This window comes from Esox lucius, chromosome 21 (genome assembly GCF_011004845.1).
Source record: "Esox lucius isolate fEsoLuc1 chromosome 21, fEsoLuc1.pri, whole genome shotgun sequence".
In the NCBI taxonomy this organism is placed as follows: Eukaryota; Metazoa; Chordata; class Actinopteri; order Esociformes; family Esocidae; genus Esox; species Esox lucius.
Genome location: NC_047589.1, coordinates 20,678,019 through 20,703,881, shown reverse-complemented (window position 1 = coordinate 20,703,881; position 25,863 = coordinate 20,678,019). Strand labels below are relative to the sequence as shown.

Below are 25,863 nucleotides of genomic sequence, written 5' to 3'. Positions count from 1 at the left end.
TGGTGCGGTTTGGCACTTTGCTTTTAGCGTTGTTGTAGTCACACTGGGTCATTGTGTTCACTCCCTGTCCTCCTTATGACTTTAACATTGTTTTAAGCCAATGGAAACCATTCCATCCATGTGACTGCTTTTGTTTAGCGTAGCTCGTCAGACTGGAGGGCTGTCTCACCTCTAAACAACAACAGCAGTGATGGACACATTGTTGTGGTGCTAAGAAAACACCACAGATTGCATGCAAATGGCACACAGACGCACGCACACACACACACACACACACACACACACACACACACACACACACACAGGAACACACTCATACACTTGTTTTATTTCTAGTGAGAACCTTTTTGGGATCATAGTAGATTTCCATAAAAAAATTATGTATCCTTCTATCTAAGCCCTAACCATAACTGAATACCGTAATTTTAACCTCAAAAAACCCCATTATAACATTAATCCTAATCTTAACCCCAAACCTAAAAAGCTATTTTGTATGAATGTCCTGCAAAATGTCCTCAAAAGTCATTATTTGCCATGTTTTACCATCTGGACATCTGGCCCTCACAAGCATAGTACAAGTGCACTCTGTCAGACAAACTCACGTTTACTTACCTATATAAATGGGGACACCAAATAAAAAAAAAAAACATTCCTACTGATCTTAAACCTTATTCTAACTTTAACCCTAACCTCAACTTAACCTTGTCATCAGTAATGTAACATTTATGTCTAAACTTAACATAGCTCTAATGCCTAACCCTAAATCTAACGCTTCCCCCATTTGTAATTTATCACCTAAACCTAACACTAATGCCAAAAACTGACTTTTTCAAAGTGGGTGGACATTTTTGTCCCCAAGATGTAGTTAGGTTAGGAAACATATGTGAACACACACTTATTCACACACATAAGCGCACACACGCTGACACACACACAGGAACACACACTCGCTGTCAAACACACACACGGACATACTTTAAACGCTTCTGCTCAGGGTCATGCCAGAGAGATGCTCTGTATTTCATTACCAATGGTTCTGGTTTTTATGAGTCCAGACTCGGACCAGGACAAAACCCACACCAGACCCAGTCGGACGCACCACAGATGGTCACTGATGCAGCACTTAGACCCCAGAGCCTTTTCATCTCCACTGACGCTGCTGTTTGTTGTTGCTCCTTTAGCTCGTCTCCTAATACTAAATCGAGATTAAGAACACCAGGAAAAGGGAAAAAAAAATGATAGAATCAAGTTGATGAAAGGATTTAGCCTGGATCAGAAATGGAAAAGGAGGAGATGTAGAAATTAGGAGAACCGAAGTCTAGGCAGAGATGAAAGAAAAAAAGCCAGAGAAAGAGAGAGGAGTCAATTTTGATAATGGCGACATTTTCTCAAGGAGCATAAACAGATACTAATGTTTTTTTAAGACTGTGAGAGAGAGAGAGCAAAATAAATGTTTTCCCTTGCTCTGATTATTATTTGTAATATACGGGGTCTGATGTGAACATGTGATCTGAGGTTTTTTCATCCAAGCCCCCCCCCACCCTTCTCGCTCTGTCTTCTCTCTTCGTCTCCTCCCCTTATCTCCCCTTCTTGGCTCTTCTCTCTATCTGCTCTATCTCATATCATCTCCCCATCTCTCTCCATCGTCTCACGCTCCTGGCACTCTACATCTTTCTGTGCCCTGTTTCAAGGTTTATCTGTCAAATGCACCGATCAACACAGTGTCGTCCTGCACAATGGAATTCTTGTGACATGGCACCTGACAACTATTTAGTGAGAGTTATGAAGAAGAGTATAGAAGCAGAAATATAGCCAGACAGAAAATAATAATAAAATCAGGAAATAATAAACATAGCACTGTACACTATCAGTAGTTGTTTCCATCACCATCATTTCTTTCTAACCATCCTCTCTCTGGATTTCATTAAGCCTTTTTTTTTTTGTAAAATATATGTTAGCACATTTCTTAATTTTACCAGGACAAAGCTACAATTCACCTACCAAATAAACATTTATTTTCAGAATATTGTGAATGTTTCCAGTCGTTTGCACTTCATTGTTTGTTCATTGTCAACTCATTAAATGTTTGTGTTATGTTCTTACATTTGGCTACTTTGAGGAGATAGGTTTTGGTTAATCAGAGAATACATGCCTTGTTGCTATGAATGGGTAGAATACACAAGCGTAATCCAGATCTGTTTACATTGCAGACATTGCTGACAAGACACAAAGCACACAAGGATTACATCGGCGTATTGAGACAAATACATCAGCTCTGCTGTAATGCCAAAATCAATCCATCACGTAGTCCCAAAGCTACACTATTTTATTAAGCCACGGTGAATCCCTTATATTTATGGGTGGATTCCAAGGTGCCGTCCGCCTGGAAAGCCTCTCCACGCCGGGGCTTAGTATGAAACAAGGTGTGGAGGGAGTTAGTGCTGAAATCAAAGACGAACTCACCAAATACTAATCTGTATGTACGTCTGTCACTCTGTCTGTCTGTGTCTGTCTCTCTGTCTGTCTATGTTTGTTTCTCTGTTTGTCTGACTCTCTGTCTGTCTGTATGTCTGTGTCTATCTGTCTGTCTCTCTCTCTGTCTGTCTCTCTGTCTGTATGTCTGTCTCTCTGGCTGTCTCTCTGTGTGTCTGTCTGTGTCTCTGTCTGTCTGTCTGTGTCTCTGTCTGTCTGTCTGTGTCTCTACAGACCCCTCCTGCTGTCATCATGCTGCGGAGCTCTCACCATGTAGGGAAGCATGCGATCAGGTAAGGAAGGCTGTACACGCTCAGCACGCACACAGACACACATACATACGTAAGCACAAACACAGTATAAAGGACAACAGCAAGAGGTTTTCAGCACCAGAACAATGGTCTCAGTATTATTTGGAGCAGATAAATAGAAACTATTTGATGAAGATCACTGACATTTTGTTTTTTTCTTGTCTGTCCTTTGAAGTATAGCCCTGCGAGCTAGTATAAAAGCCCCCCTGTCTCCCATTTGAGTTAGGAGCAGTTGATGGGGCTCTCTTCTTTTTGTCCCTCTTCCCCTCTCCATATATATAGATATATAGATATCCATGTCTCTCTGTGCGTTGGTTCCTTTTTAATGTAGTGAGGGAATCTGAAAAGGCAGTCCTCACTTTATTGGATCTATGCCCTCTGTGTTTACTTCACGGAGACATGAAAAAGAAATCGGAAAGGCATTGTTCATTTTTATAGATTCAATAAAGAGTTGAGTATACAGTTAACCCTATTCTTACCTAGTCTCCATCACTGAATCCTTTTTGGAGAACCTTCCCTAGTCCCTAACACTGTGTCCTGATTGGTGGAGAACAAACCCTACTTCCTAACACTGGGTCCTTATTGGTGGAGGACAACTCCTTGCCTTTACTTTAGAGACGCATAGACACAGAGACGGAGAAACAGAAAGAAACAAACAGAAAGGAGCCTTTTTGAGCCTGTAGTGTTGAATCCCTCGGTCCCCAGGCCTGGCCCTGCCACTGCGGGGAGGAGACACATATGACAAAGAGAGGGGGTGTGACAGCAAGGGAAGAAATAAGACTGACATAGAGAAAAGGGGGAAAAGGCAGGTGGATAATGGACGTCTTGTTAGCGTCCTCGCGAGTTGCAATGTTTTTCAAGAGAAATTGTATTTTTCTGGGATGTTCCTCAGGGTTCCATGTTAGGACCGTTCCAGTCTATAGAGTCTGGCACTACACGTATTGTATCTATAAAAGATGGGGAACGTGCATGAGTGACACAGAGATATGTTTTAGTGGTCTGGAAAGATTATTGGTTTCCATGACCCAAGAGATACTGACTTGCCTTTGAATAACAGCCAAGCAGTCAGCGCTCATCTGCTGATTTTGTTTTTGAATGTACTGTTTTTGGGAATGTTGCAACTGTAGGAAGTTAGTTTCTGTGGAGTAAAATGATAAATCGTGTGAATGCCCGAACAGCACAGGGAACAAGCCAACCTAATCACTCAGATTAAACCTCTCAATAACCAGACCCAGGTGTCAGCTTGACTGAACATATCCCAGACTGGGCCCAATTCAACACAGCCAAAACTGGGCCAGCCTCAAACACAGCACAGATAGACTATACATAATGAGGCGTTGGGAAAGATGTTAACAAGAAAATGGTGTTCTTACTGTAGAAAGCAGATTGTTCAGTCTCGCACCTACCAGACCTAGACTGTAGTTACATTATCTAAATGAATGCAGGGACCTTTTCGTCACCTTATCTACCATGAAGTTGGTTGGCCCTATTAGATTTCATATATTATTTTTTTTACATTGATGTGCTTTTATTTATAAAGACCTTTAACATAAACATCCACTATACTTAACAGCATAATTGACCTGAAGTTTACCAAATTCAGTTTTAGGGATAGATAACTCTAGCAATTCAGTTGGTCAGTCAACTGAGTTTGGCAAATTAAGGTTTTGTTTTTTGGCAGACAGTTTGTGAAACAATCGTCCGAATGGGTTTGAGGCTGTTCAGATGATTTGGTTGAGGATGGATGTGTTTTTCATTTTTAAATATTATTATTATTGATTTATTTTTGGTTGATGTATTTGTTTTTTGTAATTCTATTTTTGTCGCTGTAAAAGTGACCGTGGCCTCAGTTTTTTTAAATGAAGGTTTAAGAAAAACTTCTGTGTGGATGTCCACTTCACAAAGAAGGCCCCGGGGCGATGCTGTTTAGCTTCAGTGCTGATATACTCTATTATACTAAGGCAACTAGATATTAATTAATTAGCTACGCTAGCACTAACTAAAGTGTGGAAGTCTCACATTGAATCCAACAGAGGTCATTTTTGTGAAGTTAAACAACAACGGGAATGAAAGTGACCAATCAAAAACAACAGGTCCTCCCCATTCCCATCATCGGCACAGACTTTAACAGCTCAATGACGAATTGTCCAGAAATCTCCACACAATAATTTCATGACATTGCGCTAAAGCCAGAGGGTGTTGGCAAGCGCAGGATTCTCCCAGGCCGAGTGAGAGTGAACTCAGAGCTCTCCCCCCTGTGTTGACAAGGCCACAGCCATCCGCTGTCACTGGGCCCCCCCCCCCTTTCATGTAGGTGGGTCACAGGGCCTGCAGAGCTAAGCGTGTGTCTGAATAGTGTTAACTCATCAGCCATTTGGGGATGATGCGTTTTGTCAGGCAAACATGATTCTTGTCAGCTGAGTGAAAAGAACGTGTGAGCAAATGGCTGTTGTCGTCACTGTACTGTTGCTGAATTTCACTCTAGATAGATTATTGAGCAATTAATGGTCCAGAACTTACAGAGGTTTTTACGTAGAAATGAACTTGGTTCTTGGTGAAAAACGTGTTTGTGAATGTATTTTAATATACTGCTTTCTGTTTCCAGCTCGCCACCATAAAAAGCGAATCCCGTTTGAAGCACCTACTACAGCGACTACCCAGCTACTGTCCAGACTCCATGGTAGGTGGCGATTTCTTGTCTGAAGTAGACTTCAGTGAAATATGTCTGTAAGGAAGTTGGCTCTGAGATCTTTAATTTCAACACAGGAAATATTCCATTGGCCATGGCAAAGCTTATAAGCTTATTTCAAAAGTCTGTTGCACCTGGTCTGGCTACAAGTATTAAAGTATCAAAGAGCGGGACGTGCAACCAGGCTAAACACTTTTACCACCCACCAATGTGTAATTACAAACCTGTCTCGCCCAACTGCTTTTCATCTACACTGCTCCAAATAGCCAGTTAGAAACTAGTCTGTCATTAGCCTGAATGAAATACATTTTTATACAGAGTACGTGTCCTGCGCTAATTCACCCATTTCAGATGCATATTAGGAGTGAAGCTCCACTACGCTGCCCACATTCAGACAACAGAAAACATCTGAAAGTGGTTTCCTTGGCTCTGTAAGGTGTAATAGCAGTTGTACTGGAGTGCTGCTATAACCCCACCTCCCCCATCCTCCAGTCATCCTTCATGTTCCAAACCTTCTTAGGTTCCCTTTCATCGCAAATCATGTTTATACTTCACCTAAAGATACTGTTTCTTTTAGTAATGGTGATGCCTGCTGACAGCGGCCTCTCTCTTCAAGGGCCAACAGACATCAGATAGTGTTTACATTGACACATGGAACTGAAACTCAGACAATATCCAGTTTATAAAGTTGATCATCTTGTTTAGGGCTGGAGAGAGAGAGAGAGAGAGAGAGAGAGAGGTAGCGGGAGGAAGGGAGGGAGAGAGAAAGAAAGAGAGGGAGGGATATCAAGTTTATACAGTTGATAATCATGTATAGGGCTGCTCCCTCTGGATGTGTTCTCTGTCCAGACAGGGCTGTGCTGTTTGTGTGTTATTAACTCTACAGTCTGTTACCACAAAGATATTATGGTTTTGTAGGTCTCAGTGGGTTTTTTTCCATTGCAATAACATATTTAATATATATTTTTGGATTAGATGGCAGCTTTATAAAGCGTTTTTGTGAAATTAAATGACCCATGCAAATTTCCGTTGATTGTTTTACACAGAGGCCAAGAGCTCTCTGATGTTCTTTGAAACACAAACACTTCGAAACGAATAACTAGCAATGGACAAACATCCTTAGTTTTTCTGTTGTTAATTCATACTTACTTCTTCCCAACACAAGACCTTCGACAACTCGTCCTGCCGTCAAAAAAAAGCACTGTTTATTAAAACCAACTGTTGTTCTGTTACGAACTGGCTATTTACTTCTCCTGTCCTCTTGCTTGTTTTGGCGTTGGCTATCTGCTTGTAACACTCTGACCTTTCTCCTTGTTTAACAGAATGAACTTTGGACCTGCATCAACTCTACACTACCTGGTAAGATCTGCGTGCCGCGGTTCAAAGGGATGTGTTACTCCAGCAGACAATTCCACCTGTCGGAACAGAACATAATGCCTCCCAGATGGAAAAGTATTTTTCCCTACCTCACCACTGAGTTCCTGCCAGCCCTAACTGAGTGTCCATATAAGTCCAGAATGAAGTCTAAATGTTTAGCAAACCTCTGACAAGAGGATAAAGTTAACCCGTGCTTTATATATTACAATGATACACCCAGCGGGTGTTGGTTGGTAACGGAGGTCAACTTTGTCCACAGGCGCATCCAGGAAGTCCGATGGTTGGGTGGGCCTGGGCTGCTGTGAGCTGGCCATCTCAGCCGAGTGCCGAAGGGAGTGCAAGCAGGTAAGGGGAAGGTTGGTTTCACCCATTGCTCCCCTACACATTGAAGCCTTTCTGGTCAAATCATTGTTTCCCAATCCTATAGGCATCCTCCAAGAACGACATCACCAAAGTCTGCAAAAAAGACACCGAGGTGAGTAATTCAAGACTGTGCGGTCATTGTGTATTAATGTGCTGAACTAGCAATTGTGCATTTTTTCTTTTGCAGTTAACACAGTATGTCGTTTTGGAACTCTCTTTTTTTCACTGGCCTTCATCTGCCCTGAAAAACATACCGTGCCTTGCTGCAATTTCAAGAGCTGAAGGCAATGTTACATCTTTGCGGTCCATCTCACCACGGTCCGCCTCCCTAACCTTTAATGAGATCATTTCCTGTCTGTGAAGCACCCTAGAGGGCAGTAATTAGCTTAGCTCTGATTGGAGCTGCTCTCATCAGTGTAAGCTAATTCAGACCTATGCAACTCAATGGTAGAGCGGGTTTTTAATTTCTAAAACCACCCAGACATAAAATCCCAATTGCATACTCCTTGTTTCTTGTCTCCTCACGCTCTTCACACAACTCATTGGACGAAAGGTCAGAGAGTAGGGAAGGGAATGAGGATGGAGCACACAGTAGAGATCGTTCTTAGATCCAAGTCCTGCTGAGAAGATGAGGTGGAGCTGTTACAGTTTTCATAACTGCCAACACCCATTTCCTGATCGTGTACACATTTTCTCGAAACTATAAGCTCACTTTTTGAAAGTCACACAAAAGCGTGTGACAGTACAATGACTGTACTGAATACCCATTGCACGCTGGCGAGAAAACACTATTATAAAAAGATATTAATGAATCAATTATTATAATGTGTTCCAGAATTCCTCCAGTGAATTTAGCACTTGTCCTGCGTGTGCTAATGCATACAGATTTAGAGTACAGAAAACAGGGAGGTCAGCACAGTTGTCCAATACATTTTCACTAAATAGTTCACTGTATTTTATTTATTAAAGTCTGGACAATTGATGCAACATTGAAAAAGGGTACCTGTGGCCCTTTTTAGTGAACTTTTTTTTTCTCCACATGACAGCATGATGAGACTTGTGCTCAACTAGTCATGTTGTGTGTTGAGTTTTGCAATAAAGTGTGAACAAAACATAGATTTGCTTGAAATCAGGTGCATGTGTTTATGGGTGAGGGATCTTCCTTCGGTAATTTAAAATATAAAACCAATATTGTGTACATTCGTCATAGAACCAGTTTAAGTCTGGTAGTAAGTTGTACCAATGATATGTTTGGTGTATTATAGACTGGGAGTAGGTTGTACCAATGATATGTTTGGTGTATTATAGACTGGGAGTAGGTTGTACCAATGATATGTTTGGTGTATTATAGACTGGGAGTAGGTTGTACCAATGAATAGAGCATCTTTGGGATGTGGTGGAACGGGAGCTTCGTGCCCTGGATGTGCATCCCACAAATCTCCATCAACTGCAAGATGCTATCCTATCAATATGGGCCAACATTTCTAAAGAATGCTTTCAGCACCTTGTTGAATCAATGCCACGTAGAATTAAGGCAGTTCTGAAGGCGAATGGGGGTCAAACACAGTATTAGTATGGTGTTCCTAAAAATCCTTCAGGTGAGTGTATGTTTATAAAGAGAGAGAGATAGAGAGTGAGACGGGAAAAAGTGGAATATATGCAGTTTGAGGGTGAGTGAAGAAGAGCAGAAGGTGCATCAAGGAGGTTTAATCTTGCCGGTTGAAATGTGATGAATAGAGCTGACATAATAACAGTTACATTTCATGTGTTTTTCATCTCCTTTTCAGAAACCGCTCTATAGCTGTATCACCAAAAATGAGAGTAAGTCTCCACATCTCCACAACAGGCCACGACCCCATGTGCGCCAATCAGAGCACGACCTATCTGTTTACTCTGACCTGTGTAAGAAGGAAAGACTCGCCACTCTGCTTGAAGAGAACTATTTACATGCCCGAAAGGCAACGTCAAGACCTTTGGTCCTTATTTAATCTGCCACTGAGTCAGTCAGCCCCCATAATCCATATTTGTATTCAGGGCTGCAGTGTGGTGGTGTGAAACTGCCCTGCAGACAAGTCCATTACAGCGTGAAAGACATGCCTCTGGGGGATGTCATGGATGATAAGTCTGGCATTTCCTTAAGTCTGGCAACCACAGACCACTTGTAGTGGTCACTGTTCATATTTCATTAGACTTTTATGTTTTAAAGCCCTTTTTAAATCTGCAGTCGTGAACAAGTGCTTAGACAGCCTAAATGTCTACTTACATTACTCTGGATGTTTTCAGCTCAGACATTGCGTACATCATACTGAGTTATAATATGAAGAAATGAACGTATGTCCTTTATAATGAATAGTTATTATCCACTAGATTCTGTTTAGAAGTCCATCTATGGGAAATAGTGGTGGTATCATGTTGTAACTGTCCTGATGCTCAATGTTGTGTGTGTTTGTATGTTCTGTCTGCGTGTTGCGTGTTGCGTCTGTCTTTGTGTGTGTGTGTGTGTGTGTGTGTTAGTGGGTTCTGTATGCTGCAGCTACGCTGGAAGACACACCAACTGCCGAGAGTACTGCCAGGCCATCTTCCGGACAGACTCCTCCCCCACGGTCTCTCAGATCAAGGCCGTCAAGGACTACTGCCAGAGCGTCAGCCCCCAGCTCATTGGCTGCGTGGGCAACTACACAAAGTCCTACCCAATCAAGAGCCCCATAGACAGTGAGTGGTCATCCGGACCATTCTGGATAAATATAATGTAACAAGGTTTTGAGGTTCAATAACAGTGCATGTAGTCGGTCCCTGGGTTGGACAAACAAGGTGAAAATACATATTGGTCACGTGACCAGTTCTAGCCAGTTGCGTCTGTGCTCCACTCCCTCCGTCCAGGTCTGTACTGCTGCGAGCGTGCCAGTGAGCCCCACTGCCAGGTGGCCTGCCGGCGCATCCTCCGCACCATGACCACGGAGCACGAGATTATGGAAGGCCTGATCGACGAGTGCGGCAGCCAGCCCCTCCCTCAGGACCCCCTGTGGCAGTGTTTTCTGGGCAGCGCCCATCCCCCCACCAAGAGTGAGACGGAGACCTCGCCCACCGCCAAGATGGACGGCGCCAAGTTGCATTGCTGCTCCAAAGCCAATACGTCACTGTGCAGGTTAGCTGGATTCATTGTCCGCCGAAGTGGTTCCCCTCAGAGGTTAGGGGGGGTTTACATTTACAGTGCCGTGCAGGAAAGGATATAAGCTGATTTTCAGTGTTTGTAGCTGTGTGTTTACTGAAAGGGGTAAGCAGACGAAATGTATCCTTTTAAACTCAAAGGGTTTGTTTTCCCAGAAAAAATTGCACTATCCCTAGTTTTCCAGAGTATCTACTTCAGAAGGGTTTCAGGCCAGCACCGTTTACGTGATACTTACAGGATAGTGTGATATCACGCCTGTATACTTTATTACTGATTACAGAGCTCTACTTCACCTGTTTAAAAACTGTAGGTTCTGAACATTTAATTGGGTGTCTTTACGTGTTGTGCTTCTGTTTAAATGTACCCAGTACAGCCAGAACACTCAAGAGGCTTCACTTCCTTCTAGGGAAATGTTATTAGCGACTGTCTGCCTTGGCATTGCTTGCTCTTTAGGGTTTTAGACTGGGTATTTAGACTGAGTAAAAGTACTTTGTGGCAACTGCTAATGTGATAAGGGCTTTCAAAACTATATGTGATTTGCTTTTTTACAGGGACATGTGTCAGGAGATTAGCACCAACTGGGGCACTCAAACCTGGCAGGAATTTGACCAGATGTGTGAGTACAACGCTGTGGAGACAGACCTGATCACCTGCCTGGCTGATGTCAGGGAACCCTGCCAGTTGGGCTGCAAGGACCTGGCCTACTGCACCAACTTCAACAACAGGTCTGCATTATTATTACTGCTACATTCTAGGGGTTTTGTTTAGAACCGGCCTAAACTGCCCAGGGAAATCTCGCTGTGTGTTTAAAAAAAACATTATTTCCTCATTTTCTGAAAACCTTTCCATTCATTACACGTTTTAGATACGATTTCGATGTTGCTTTGTTACTGCTACCTTCCTACCAACAGAGCCACACAGGAGCACTCAGATTAACAGTCGCTCTCCTCCCTACTTTACTGCACTAACTAAAACAATAATCAGTTTAACAGCTGCATTCTGTTGCGTTGATATGCTTGCACATCCACAAGTGAAAGACAAAATAGGACACTTGAGGTATACGGGACCATGTTGACCATGTAGCTGTACTACAGACTAGTTGACCATGTGGATATACTACAGACTAGTTGACCATGTAGCTATATTACAGACTGTGTGACCATGTGGATATACTACAGACTTGTTGACCATGTGGATATACTACAGACTAGTTGACCATGTAGATGTACTACAGACTAGTTGACCATGTAGCTATATTACAGACTGTGTGACCATGTGGATATACTACAGACTTGTTGACCATGTGGATATACTACAGACTAGTTGACCATGTAGCTGTACTACAGACTAGTTGACCATGTGGATATACTACAGACTAGTTGACCATGTAGCTATATTACAGACTGTGTGACCATGTGGATATACTACAGACTTGTTGACCATGTGGATATACTACAGACTAGTTGACCATGTAGATGTACTACAGACTAGTTGACCATGTAGCTGTACTACAGACTAGTTGACCATGTAGCTATATTACAGACTGTGTGACCATGTGGATATACTACAGACTTGTTGACCATGTGGATATACTACAGACTAGTTGACCATGTAGATGTACTACAGACTAGTTGACCATGTGGCTGTACTACAGACTAGTTGACCATGTAGATATACTACAGACTAGTTGACCATGTGACTGTACTACAGACTAGTTGACCATGTGGATATACCACAGACTAGTTGACCATGTGGATATACTACAGACTATTTGAGCATATGGATGTACTACAGACTAGTTGAGCATGTAGCTGTACTACAGACTAGTTGACCATGTTGCTGTACTACAGACTAGTTGACCATGTGACACACTACAGACTAGTTGACCATGTTGCTGTACTACAGACTAGTTGACCATGTAGCTGTACTACAGACTAGTTGACCATGTGACTGTACTACAGACTAGTTGACCATGTTGCTGTACTACAGACTAGTTGACCATGTTGCTGTACTACAGACTAGTTGACCATGTTGCTGTACTACAGACTGTGTGACCATGTGACTGTACTACAGACTGTGTGACCATGTGACTGTACTACAGACTGTGTGACCATGTGACTGTACTACAGACTAGTTTACCATGTGACTGTACTACAGACTAGTTGACCATGTAGCTGTACTACAGACTAGTTGACCATGTGATTGTACTACAGACTAGTTGACCATGTAGCTGTACTACAGACTAGTTGACCATGTAGCTGTACTACAGACTAGTTGACCATGTGACTGTACTACAGACTAGTTGACCATGTAGCTGTACTACAGACTAGTTGACCATGTTGCTGTACTACAGACTAGTTGACCATGTGACTGTACTACAGACTGTGTGACCATGTGACTGTACTACAGACTGTGTGACCATGTTGCTGTACTACAGACTGTGTGACTAGTGCAGTCGTCTTTCATTGCCATGTTAGGCAGTCTAGAGGTCACAGAGAAAATAAATTGAAAGTAGTGTGTATTTGTGTGTGTGTTCCTATAGGTTATGGTGTGTGCAATAACAAAGACAATTGACCTTGTAGGCCAGCCGTTTCACAGCATGGTGCATCCCGGCTCAGAGAGGGGCCAGCAGACCCATACTGAACACCATCAAAGCCCTCCCGGGCCGGGCGAACTCCCATAAGCACACACAGTCCAATTGATCGCTCCGTTCCTGTGGGCTCAACCCCACCAATCGCCACATGGACAACTAGTCTCAAAGCTCCATTCCTGTCCTATCAGCTGCCCCTTTGATCACTTTGAAACTAAGTGATTTTCCTGGCTGGGATCAGAGGATGGATCAGATATATTGTTAGATGGGACATCAAGGGCTAAAGGCTCAAACCTCATCTTATGTGCCTCATCGCTGCGACTTCTGGGACAGTGCAATGGGACTGTCCCAAAGCAAAGAAAGAATGTCATTGTACCAACACTTATAGAGGGCGCCCTTCATAGTTTTCTTGTGTATGTTTGTGATGTAGTTCTCTGGGCTGGATCTTTAATGTATTAGTGATTATGGTAACTCCAAAATCCTGGCTACCAGAAAACTCACTGAATCAACTTTTGGATTGCAGTTCAGCAGCCATTTAGTCAATGTTCCATCAAATAAATAAAAAAATGTATGTGAACTTTTCATGCTAGTTCCTCTTAAAGGAATCTGAAGAATTCCATGATATATTTCCCTTGGAGAAGGTCGATGAATTCCTCTTCAGATGACAGCACCGCCAATCCCTGCAGTGGGATTTAGAGTTCCAGACAAACAAACGCTTGCTCCGATTTTCTTTGAAGGAGTCCCGGGGGCCCTTGCGCAAGAGCCTTCCCCCCTTAGTGGTTCAAAAGCTGGGGTGACTGGTGACCACAGGCACAGTATGGAAGACAGACGTGGAGACAGAGTACAGTGACTCACAGAGTACTGAGAGGCCTGGATCTCTACGTATCTACCTTGGGTCTCTGCATACCTACCCTGGGTCTCTGAGTACCTACCCTGGGTCTCTACTTACCTACCCTGGGTCTGTGAGTACCCACCCCGGGTCTGTGAGTACCTACCCTGGGTCTCTACATATCTACCCCAGGTCTCTCCGTACCTACCCTGGGTCTGAGAGTACATACCCTGTGTCTCTAAGTACCTCCACTGGGTCTCTACGTACCTCCACTCAAACTCTGAGTACCTACCCCGGGTCTCTGAGTACCTACCCCTGCTCTCTATGTACCTACCCCGGGTCTCTGAGTACCTACCCTGGGTCTCTGAGTACCTACCCAGGGTCTCTGCATATCTCTCCCTGACTGTTGTTTTGTTTGTGTATCTGTCCTGACTGTGTCCGTTGTTACGTCCGTCCAACTCTCAAGCTGTCCATCAGCCCACCCGTTTGTTTGTTCCGCCCCCATCTGTCTGTTTGTTTGCCTACTGTATGTCCGTCCCTCTCTCTCGACAAGGCTCCTGGCATGACTCACCACGCACCAAGGTCCAGGGCAGGAAGTGTCAATCCGCATGCCGATCATTCTGAGATTTGGGGGAAGGGAAGTTGTAATGATAAGGAGCAGGGGAAAGAAGGTCATGTCTACACACCAAGGTTTTGGGCGGTCTTTACCACTCCCACTCAGGAACCAGACAACTCACTAGAATCAGCTTTGTCATGGTTCTGGTCCATAACAACGGATGTCAAACACTTAGAATTTACACTTGGTGCGCATTAAACCCAGGAACTATTTTAAATATGTCAGCTAGAATTCCTTAAAAAACATCATTTTCACCTGGGTTTGTTTTCTACGTGAATAGAAACCTTAACGGCTGACAGAGAGAAGGACTTAACGGGGGAGAAGGACTCACTAGTCACTGCAAATAAAAGTGAGGAGGTCATTAAAATTATATTTCGGGAAGAGTGTAAAACCACGATTACCACTACCCGCCCCCACAGGGTGGAGTATTGCTGGGGTCATGACCCAGAGCTTAGGTAAGACTTTAGAGTCCGGATTGGCCAAATATTTTAAAAGCTACGAGTTAACAACCCAGTTACTAAGTGCCTAACCACATCCAACCTCAACCCCGGAAATGTCCCGCCCTCTTTCAAAGGAACCTACCAATCAACAGCCCACACTGGTCCTTCCTGGAAGACACTTCCTCCCTCCCAGACATCATTAAAGAAAAGGTTTCCTCGGGAAGTTTCTCTCCGCCCCAGGCATTGGTCGTTGGTTCCTGGCTTGTGTCTCAGATGTTTCTGCAGTGACTCATCGTAGTAAACAGAGGCCCCAGTCCGACTAACGTGTGACATCAACTCAGCCACAACTATGTGTTGTCGAGCCATGGAGTAAACATCTGGACTCACTGGGCAGATTGAATGTGTATCTCACAAGACAGAAAGAGATGTTGTTTTCTTTTGTTTCTGTGTGGTATGCCGACGGGAGTTTGTGTCTTCTGTATCAGATGCCTTTGTTCGTTTACTTTATGTCCGTGTCTTACCCTCAACACAAATCGAAAAAACATAGATTAATAACAATATACCCCGGGCAAGAACGTTTGACATCTTCACCGCAAAGAGAAAATGTTGCTGCTAGAATGTATACATTTGGGAATTCCTTTTTGACATGGTTAATTTGTTTTTTTTTGGTAAATATTATTTTACATCAATGGGAGCCTGATTGTCCTGCTTTTGTTTAGGTGATTTTGGGTCCTCAAACATATATTAGCTATAGTATAAATATACTGTGTATACTGTATGTTGTTTTGTTCTTTACAGAGTAATCAACTGAGCCCAAGGTGTCTTTCACAGCTGAGCTCTGTATTGCAACAATACAGAATAGACATAAGATATAAGACACTTAAATTATCTAAAAGGCACTGACATTTTTTATTTAAGTTCACTCTGAATGGCACTCCCTGAGTGTGGGGCAAAATATTCAAAAGCAGGTTTACCCAGTTCAGAATAGGCCCACAGTATATCTAATACTATCCAGTCTTGAGAGCATGTTTGGTAATTACTGTTCTTCTAACAAATTTGAATGATGAATGATGTGACCATCTACTATTTTGTGTGTGTGCTGTTCTATTCAGGGAGCTGGCAAGTTAGCATTTTGCCATTTTTAACTGCTGCCCACTGTGTTCTTAACAAGTAAACATGGATTTGATTTGCATTCATTCTTTTCTCTGTTCAGTGCATTTATCCGTATCTCTCTGTGTCTTTCTGATTCCAGGCCTACAGAGTTGTTCCGCAGCTGTAACGTCCAATCAGATCAGGGCGCTCTAAATGACATCAAGCTGTGGTCCAATGGGACGATCAAAATGCCCTTCATGAACATCCCTGTCCTGGACATCAGGAAGTGCCTTCCAGAAATGTGGAAAGCCGTGGCCTGCGCCCTCCAGATCAAACCCTGCTACAGCAAGTCCCGCGGGAGCGTCATCTGCAAGTCTGTACCTTCTGTTTTCATTCTACTTACCAATGTAGTCAGATTATGACAGCCAGATGAAGCCAACTCCAGATCTTAAACGGAGAATAACCAGTTGATTTGTGGTTTAGGAATTGGCTTCATGTAGGTCTTCTGCAAATGTTTTATCAATGCAATGTTATCTCAGCTACCTAGTTTCATAAAACAACACAGTCAGTAATTTAATAGGCACATACAGCAGCTTATCGTCACCTTTTATAGACTCCCCTTGTGCCACAGTAAAAAGCCTCCCTCAGGAAACAACCAAAAATGAACCCGCTGGAAACGAAATAGTGCATGAACCTCATCCAGGCTGACTCTTGGAGCACTCGTCCGTCACGACCGCAGGTCTCTGGGCCTGCTCAGGGAAGGACGCTGTGGTATCTCCACCGCCTTAGTCACTAACCCCTCCCCTCAGGTCTTTTATCAGCAGATCCTTTGACTGAAAGCAAATCTTTTGAATGGAGCCTTGTCCGCTGGGAGCAATCACACCTGCATTTGTGTCAGGCTGAATGAAGTGGTTAGCGTCTGGCTTCGCTGCAGGCCTCAGTGTGGTATCAGCCGCTGTATTGGGGGGGGGGAGAGGCATTCTCCAGCTGACATTCTTTATTCATATACTCTACACGTGTGTGACAGAGTGCTGGCCTGGCCTTTTGTCGCACCTTTATTTACACTCGCAATTAAATGGGGTAACACTTACCCACACGCACGCACACACTCCCGTACTCCGTCATTGTTCCGGAGGAAAGGAGAGATTAGGACTCCTCACGCTAACCCTTTTAGAGGCATTCTTCCTGGGATGCTTTGGAACATCAGGGGCCCAGTCTGGAGCTCTGTCTCCTCCACCCAGCCTCTGTCTCTCAGTGTTTCCATCAGCAGAGCACAAAGAGGTGGTGTCAGTGAGCTATGGCAAGGCGGAATCTCAGATACATCCATCAGGGCTTAGATTGGCATGTTGTAGAGGCCTTGTCCACTTGAACTAAACACTAAGGCTCAGCTGTTCTTGTCTGAGCAAGACGTTTGTGTGTGTGTGTGTGTGTGTGTGTGTGTCTGCGTATCTGTGTGTGTGTACAGTAGTTTGTGCATGTATGTACAAATCAGTCTCTTTTCAATCATTAAATCATTTGTCATGCACGTCTTATACTTCTCAACTTAATCTCTTAATTCAGCTTTTGTTGCACAAATTTTTTTTCACACTTCATAGATATACTGTCAGTCTTTAATGGCTTAGTTTCTTTAGCGCCAGCTGTACCATTCCCAGTATGTGCAAGACAAATGTATGTTATTACATATAACTCGCTCAAGGCAACAGACACGCAAAAAGCATTCTTTTGCCAGTGTCGGAAGGAAAAGCTGAGACAGCAATAAGAATCAAAGGAAATGATACCCCTGGACAGCAAATCGATCCTGCCCTACAATGGCTAAGTAATTACTATAAGTTGTGTTCAGAATTCATGACCGAAATCAGGCTTTATGGTATCTGTTTTATCTTTTGACTGTATAGTTTAATGTTCTCTAAATGTTCTCTTTAAAAGAAAATGGTGTGTGAAATTTGATGTAAGTATTAAAACAAAGGCTAACAGTGATAAGTGATAAGACATATATATTGAAAAATATTTGTTTGCTATTCAGCCAATTGTATAGTATGGGATAATATATATTATTTTATTTTGAAGTGATGATTTAAGCATATTACTGGGGTTGATATGTATTAAAACTCTTTCACAAGAGAGTGGGAAATGGCAAGACAATACACTTATCTACCTACACCATAATGGCTGGACAGCATAAAATAACTTGGTTTGAGTGGTTACTGCATGTGGATTGTGTAGAGCAGTGTTGGGAATGTGGCATATGGTAGACCTGAGATCAACCCAAGTCGCTTCAGACACAAGTCCAGGTCTTTAATGTCTGCGTTTAGACTTTCCAGACACGACAAGGATGCTGGGTAATGTATGCAGTGTGTTGTCTGTCAGTAATGCGCTTCTGCTGTCAAGCCAGACAACAAAGCTGCAGTATGTCTCTGTTTAACCTGGCAAAACTCTTCAAACAGTTTTAAACTGTTTTTGAGCAGTGTGTTTTGCTGAATGACATTGTTGCAGTAATACTAAGCCCCAAAAATATAATAACAAAAAAGATTGTCTACATTGATTGCATAAGCAAATGTAAATGTTGCCTATAAGCACCTCTGATACTGAATTCAATTCAGTTTTATAACAGAATGGTAGGCCCTATCTGAGTAACAAGGGTGTCTGCTGAAAGCTGAGACACACTACCATAGAAATCTACCATTTTGTTATTACACATAACCTATTACATAATTAATTGGGGCTATTGTGAGTATACCTTTGAATCATTAAAATAGTACAGCAGGGTTTTGTTTCACCAGGCCCCTTATTTTACAATGGATACACCCCACTGCCCCGAAAAAAAACTCCCAAAATAACAGTTATTAACATATTCATTCAATGTGTTGTAGTTTAAGAAGTCTGTCATATTTACTAAAAATGTTTGAAGGGAAGAGGGGAGGTTTACTGCATTGCATGTAACCTTCAACTGAGAGTCAGTACAGTTCAATAGTGTCGGGAGGACAGTCAGTACAGTTCAATAGTGTCGGGAGGACAGGCAGTACAGTTCAATAGTGTCGGGAGGACAGTCAGTACAGTTCAATAGTGTCGGGAGGACAGTCAGTACAGTTCAATAGTGTCGGGAGGACAGTCAGTACAGTTCAATAGTGTCGGGAGGACAGTCAGTACGGTTCAATAGTGTCGGGAGGACAGTCAGTACGGTTCAATAGTGTCGGGAGGACAGTCAGTACAGTTCAATAGTGTTGGGAGGACAGTCAGTACGGTTCAATAGTGTCGGGAGGACAGTCAGTACGGTTCAATAGTGTCGGGAGGACAGTCAGTACAGTTCAATAGTGTCGGGAGGACAGTCAGTACAGTTCAATAGTGTCGGGAGGACAGTCAGTACAGTTCAATAGTGTCGGGAGGACAGTCAGTACAGTTCAATAGTGTCGGGAGGACAGTCAGTACAGTTCAGTAATGTTGGGAGGACAGTCAGTACAGTTCAGTAATGTTGGGAGGACAGTCAGTACAGTTCAGTAATGTTGGGAGGACAGTCAGTACAGTTCAATAGTGTCGGGAGGACAGTCAGTACAGTTCAATAGTGTCGGGAGGACAGTCAGTATAGTTCAATAGTGTCGGGAGGACAGTCAGTACAGTTCAGTAATGTTGGGAGGACATTCAGTACAGTTCAGTAATGTTGGGAGGACAGTCAGTACAGTTCAGTAATGTTGGGAGGACAGTCAGTACAGTTCAGTAATGTTGGGAGGACAGTCATGGCATCCGACTGAAATCGTATCAGTCCATTTACATTGAAGGGGGTTTATAACCATCAAACTTGTTGAAAACCACTGCAATGCTTAACTCTGCTCATCTAACCCTGTCCTTCACTGGCTCACTGTCCTTCACTGGCTCACTGTTTCCACTACTGGCGCCATAGTGAAAGCCCCTCCCTTAACCCTGCTGTTGACACCCTTCAGGTCGGACTGTGTGGACATTCTGACACAGTGCGGAGACCGCAAACGCTTTCACGAGGGACAGACAGCCGAGCGCATCTGTGAGATCCTGTCTCCAATCGACGACCCTGAACGCTGCATTCCCCTGGAGAGATACCTCAGTGAGTGGGACTGTGTGTGTGTGTGTGTGTGTGTGTGTGTGTGTGTGCGTGGGGTGTCTGTTTGTGCAGGACTTCGTGCATTTGGTTCTCTAAGTCCATTCACTGACTGTTATGCATGTCAGCAGTCTAACGTTGTGAATGTCAGATATTAGAATCCCAAACCCCAACATCTAATTTCCATGATCCCTCCAGCTCCAAGCTCCCTGGGCAACATTATTGAGGAGGTCATCCATCCCTGTAACCCTAACCCCTGTCCTAGCAACCACCTGTGTGAGGTGAACAGGAAGGGCTGCCAGCCAGGACAGGACTGTCTGCCTTTCTTCTGTATGCCAGGTACCGTACTATGTCATACCTGCCTGGACCACTAGGGGGAGCCCATGTCCACTGTAAACACATGTAGATGTGAAAGGTCGGTCTGTCTGTGTGTGTGTGTGTGTGTGTGCAGGCTGTAAACTTGGTGAGGCATCAGAGTTCCTGGTCCATCTAGATGCCCGTATCCAGGTGCCCCTGAGGAATGGCCAGACGGGCTGCTTTGAGGTGTGCACCTGTGGACAGAGTGGCCGACTGGAGAACTGTGCTGAGATGCCCTGCATCGATACCTCCAAGACCTGCATCGTAGGGGGCCAACGAAAAAGTAAGCTGCCTCGTTCACCAGCCGTGGGGTGGAGTGATGGGGTGATGCTATAGTCACATTTTAGGATATTGTTTTCAACACTCTATTTTAGAAGGTTCTTTCGTTTTGCAAAACATCTCATATTACCCCACTGGCACCTGTTTCAGTTCCTATACCAATGATCGAAATTTATCTCAAAGGTTTTACTGATCAGACGCCTTGGGTGGGCCTTTCTTGGAAAGTGTTTTTGTTCTATAAAGTAAACATGGATGACCCCTGTTGAGGAACAATGTTGAATTGCAGGATGTTTTATAACCCTGTGAACATGGGTGCTGTTATGAAAGAAAAAGGTTTCATGTAACGTTGGTGGAAACAACACCAACAGTCTTTTTCCCCTAGCCGTACAACAACATTGCATTTCATATACAAAAAAATAAGCCAACCACGTGCTGGCATTTCCTCCCTGCAGTCTTCCTTTGGCCCGCCCTGAATGTCACAACTGTGACTTGAAAAAAGCCTGCTGCCAGAGTCTCTCTCTCTCTTTCTTCATTAGTGACTCCTGCAAACACACAATCGCACCCACCTGCACACACACATTACTTGAACACATGCCCATTTTGTCTGTGAACAGCAGGGAGTAATTCAACATAGATAGACCACGTGCCCCTCATGTTGCTGCATTGGGCCTTATCTCACTGTGGTGTTGCCCCCTAGTGGCCACCGATAACAGGTATCCACACTTTAAAAACACTCAGAACATGTTTTCTTTTCATATATTATCCCCCTTTACTCATTTTTTTAATGTACTGGATTTAAATCTACAATTGTTTGAACCCTAATCAGTTTATTGGTTTGGCTTTTATGTTTTTTTTTCTCCCGGCTCCACATCAAACAGGAGGTCAGAAGCTTCAGACTTATTTAACACAGATGTGGCAAGCCTGAAAGAGAGTGGGGCTTGGAGTACTTGATCTACCCAGAGATTTAAGATAGGAAAATTATGCCATCATATAGGGAAGCCTTGTCTGAAGGGAATAGATGGGAAAGATTGTAGTACTGTTCAGGACATAAAATAAGATAAGGCCAGTGAGGAGAGAGGTTTGTTCTCTGACGCACATAGAGTTTTTCTAGATAGAAAGTCAAATTGCAGCCAGGGTGACAAATCTTGAATCACTTTCCAGACACGACAAGAGTTTTGCCAGGTTAAACAGAGACAAACTGCAGCTTTGTTGTCTGGCTTGACAGCAGAAGCGCATTACTGACAGACAACACACTGCATACATTACCCAGCATCCTTGTCGTGTTTGGAAAGTCTTCAAAACCTGATCTGTTAAATTGGTGACATGGCCCAGAACCAACAGTTGAGGTTTATTCACTTCTGGAGTTGCTATGGTGAGTGTTGCTGTGGTGAGTGTTGCTGTGGTGAGTGTTGCTGCGGTGAGTGTTGCTGCGGTGAGTGTTGCTGCGGTGAGTGTCACTCTGGTGAGTGTCGCTGCGGTGAGTGTCACTCTGGTGAGTGTTGCTGCAGTGAGTGTTGCTGCGGTGAGTGTCACTCTGGTGAGTGTCGCTGCGGTGAGTGTCACTCTGGTGAGTGTTGCTGCAGTGAGTGTCACTCTGGTGAGTGTCGCTGCGGTGAGTGTCACTCTGGTGAGTGTCGCTGCGGTGAGTGTCACTCTGGTGAGTGTTGCTGCAGTGAGTGTTGCTGCAGTGAGTGTTGCTGCGGTGAGTGTTGCTGCGGTGAGTGTCACTCTGGTGAGTGTCGAGTGTGGAAGTTTTTTAAATTGTACAGCTTTTCTGACATGCTGATGTTGTGTGCTTGTATGAATAGACCACGGGGCTTCCTTCAGGGTGGACTGCCATCCCTGCTTCTGCTCTGCCGGCGACACCATCTGCTCCGCCCGCCAATGCCTGAGTGTCGACAGTTCAGACGAGGACCGTCGCCGCTTCACAGGTTTGCGTGTGTGTGTGTGTGTGTGCTAGTGTGTGTGTGTATTTGAGGGTTGAGATGCTGCAAATTCAGAGAACACTCTCCTGGAATGTATTTGCACTGATTGTGTCTCGCCGATAAGATGTCAGACTGTCATCATTTCTCTCTCCCTCTCTCCGTAGGACTCCCCTGCGGCTGCCCCGACCGGTTTGTGCCGGTGTGTGCCCGTAACGGCCGGACCTACCCCAGTGCCTGTGTGGCGCGCTGTATGGGTTTTAAAGACAACCAGTTTGTGTTCGGAAACTGCCGCAGCAGTGACCCCTGCACCCCCAGTCTCTGTCACAGGAACCAGAGGTAGACCTGAGCACCATGGTGTCTCTACTCTCCTTCCCGCTTCGCTGGAGAGCATCTGCCAGATGACTTGAGATTGATACTGAAATTAGGACAGAGAGAAGGCAGGATTTCCTCGCAGCAGTTTGTGAACTAGTTAGGACGGCTTCACTCTGGACTGAGCCCTGTCTGTCCAGACAGAGGGGATTTGCTCCCCTCCATTTCTTTCGACTTTGGTTATTTCCTCTTTTGATGATTCCTGTTTTCCTGCTCCTTTCACCCTGTTCTGTCTCTGTCTTGAAATCACGCTCTCACTCCTCCCCGTATCCAGCAGTGACGGACAGTGTGCTTGTTTGTTCAGGTGTGACCCCCCCCCCCCCCCTTGTCGGCGGTAACCTTGCCATAAGGCACACCCCATGTGTGCGTGGGGAGGGGGGGGGGTTTTTATAACCCTCCTCTCCGGAATCGCCTTGAGCTCCCAGAGCCCTAAGGACCACTGCCTCTTCCTCCGGCCATATTACATCACTTCACAAACACCCAGACACGATGCCTGTCATACCCCATTTCTGGCCCTCAGCGAGGTCAGTCGGTGGCCCCCATTTTTCCGTTCTGTAACAGCAACGGGGCCCTGTGGGATCGTGGCTCTGGCTCTACGCTATTGGTCTCTGTCTGCCCCGGGGTCTCTTGTAGCTCAGTTGGTAGAGCGTGGCGTTTGCAATGCCACGGGGGGGCCAGGATGAAAATGGATTCCCTCACAATAGTAATCACTCTGGATCGTCTGCTAAACGACTTTAAAATGTTTAAATCTGTCTGGGGGTTCAGCACATTGTTACTTTCTGTCTCCCTCTCTGTCATAAATACTAGAGGTGAAAAAAACCAGTAAAATAACTCTGCTGTGTTCACCAGTTAGTTATGAACTACATTTACCTGGTCATTTAGGTCTTATTTAGTAACTTCCCTAAACTGGTGAACAATACTTTTATTCTGTACTTTTTACACCTCCGGTGCCTGTTAATCTCTCTCATCCATACAGTGAGGACTAGTGTCTGTTACTTTCTCTCATCCATACAGTGAGGACTAGTGTCTGTTACTTTCTCTCATTCATACAGTGAGGACTAGTGTCTGTTACTTTCTCTTATCCATACAGTGAAGACTAGTGTCTGTTACTTTCTCTCATTCATAGAGTGAAGACTAGTTTCTGTTACTTTCTCTCATTCATACAGTGAAAACCAGTGTCTGTTACTTTCTCTCATCCATACAGTGAAGACTAGTGTCTGTTACTTTCTCTCATCCATACAGTGAAGACTAGTGTCTGTTACTTTCTCAATTTTCATACAGTGAAAACCAGTGTCTGTTACTTTCTTTCACCCATACAGTGAAAACCAGTGTCTGTTACTTTCTCTCATCCATACAGTGAAAACTAGTGTCTGTTACTTTCTCTCATCCATACAGTGAAGACTAGTGTCTGTTACTTTTTCTCATTCATACAGTAAAGCCTAGTGTCTTTTGGCATCCTACCTTATGTAATGCACACAAGTACCCATTTAATAACATCTCTCCTTGGCCATCTGTTCAAAGACACAGCAAGTCAACAGGCTCTCTCAACCTTTGTTCTTTTTCGTAAACAAGGTGATAAAAATGTGGCTAGTCCAGCAGACCACCTGATTGGTGCTGAGGTAGGGTGGTTCCCATGGAGATTGGGGGCTGGGGTGGAGAACGAGAAAGTTCCTCCCAACTTTTTATAGGCCTGCCGGCTCAACTGTGGATAACAAGGTTGCTGGCTCCATTACGTTTAATAGATTTCCACCCTCTTTTTCCCACCAAGAAACAGCCGTAATGTACATAAAAACATGTTTACTACGTTAACATGAACATACGAACCATTATGATTATGTCATTATGAAATGGTCTCTGTTTAAGGAGAAGGAGTGGATGGTGTAATTTAAACTGTAAGAAAGCTTTGATATCTGCAGTGGCAATGATACTCTAGAGAAGGTACACTGCCCAAAAGATCCTTAAAGCAGAGTCCACGCTACACTTAAAGGAACAAAGTTGCGGACTGTATGCCTCCGTCCCTAAAGCCTGTTTTAAACCATCACTTCAGTAAACCTCTTCCTGGTCTCTTCCCATTGGTCCTCAGGTGCATCCCCAAACACAGAGTGTGCCTGACGGATCTGGCTGAGCCTTGTCCACAGCATGAGTGCGTGGGTCGCCCCTCAGGATGTGACAAGAGTCAAATGGACCCAGCCTGTGACACCGACAACGAGGAGCACCCCAACCTCTGTCAGCTCCTGCAGATGGGCAAGACCCTGGCCTACATGGGCCACTGTCAGGTAACAGCCAGTCCTGCTGCGTTGAAACTCTACCCTATAAATACTGTAGCCCAGGGGTATTCAAGTCTTATCCTACAAGTTCTGTAGCCCTGGGGTATTCAAGTCTTATCCTACAAGTTCTGCTGCCCTGGGGTATTCAAGTCTTATCCTACAAGTTCTGTAGCCCTGGGGTATTCAAGTCTTATCCTACAAGTTCTGTAGCCCTGGGGTATTCAAGTCTTATCCTACAAGTTCTGCTGCCCTGGGGTATTCAAGTCTTATCCTACAAGTTCTGCTGCCCTGGGGTATTCAAGTCTTATCCTACAAGTTCTGTAGCCCTGGGGTATTCAAGTCTTATCCTACAAGTTCTGCTGCCCTGGGGTATTCAAGTCTTATCCTACAAGTTCTGCTGCCCTGGGGTATTCAAGAGCCTGGAGGTAAACTACACCAGCATTCTGTAGAGAAATGTACAGTCAATCAAGTGGAGATAATCCTTATTTTAAAAGCCTCTGGAAAGCCTTTTTTTCTGTTTGTGTTCATGGACACTTAATTAGAGATCCTGCTTCAACCTGTCTGAGGTGTTGCAACACGGCCCGGCTGTTAGCAATATGCACACACTCTCACACAAAAACACTCAAACTCTTTAACACACTTTTTCTAACAC

At 44.1% G+C, this 25,863-nt stretch overlaps 1 protein-coding gene across 1 annotated transcript in view; it reads left to right on the top strand.

Moving 5' to 3' along the window:
• The window catches only part of reck (reversion-inducing-cysteine-rich protein with kazal motifs), a 48,718-nt gene that overhangs the window by 16,568 nt on the left and 6,287 nt on the right, over positions 1-25,863 (top strand). The window contains exons 2-17 of the mRNA XM_010885703.4: positions 2,707-2,765; positions 5,389-5,463; positions 6,795-6,831; positions 7,109-7,194; positions 7,277-7,324; positions 9,000-9,033; positions 9,727-9,924; positions 10,093-10,357; positions 10,933-11,106; positions 16,109-16,321; positions 19,884-20,020; positions 20,213-20,353; positions 20,466-20,654; positions 22,459-22,581; positions 22,740-22,911; positions 25,028-25,220. Of these exons, the coding sequence (XP_010884005.2) occupies positions 2,707-2,765; positions 5,389-5,463; positions 6,795-6,831; positions 7,109-7,194; positions 7,277-7,324; positions 9,000-9,033; positions 9,727-9,924; positions 10,093-10,357; positions 10,933-11,106; positions 16,109-16,321; positions 19,884-20,020; positions 20,213-20,353; positions 20,466-20,654; positions 22,459-22,581; positions 22,740-22,911; positions 25,028-25,220 (2,144 nt within the window). The remainder of the gene's footprint in view (positions 1-2,706; positions 2,766-5,388; positions 5,464-6,794; positions 6,832-7,108; positions 7,195-7,276; positions 7,325-8,999; positions 9,034-9,726; positions 9,925-10,092; positions 10,358-10,932; positions 11,107-16,108; positions 16,322-19,883; positions 20,021-20,212; positions 20,354-20,465; positions 20,655-22,458; positions 22,582-22,739; positions 22,912-25,027; positions 25,221-25,863) is intronic.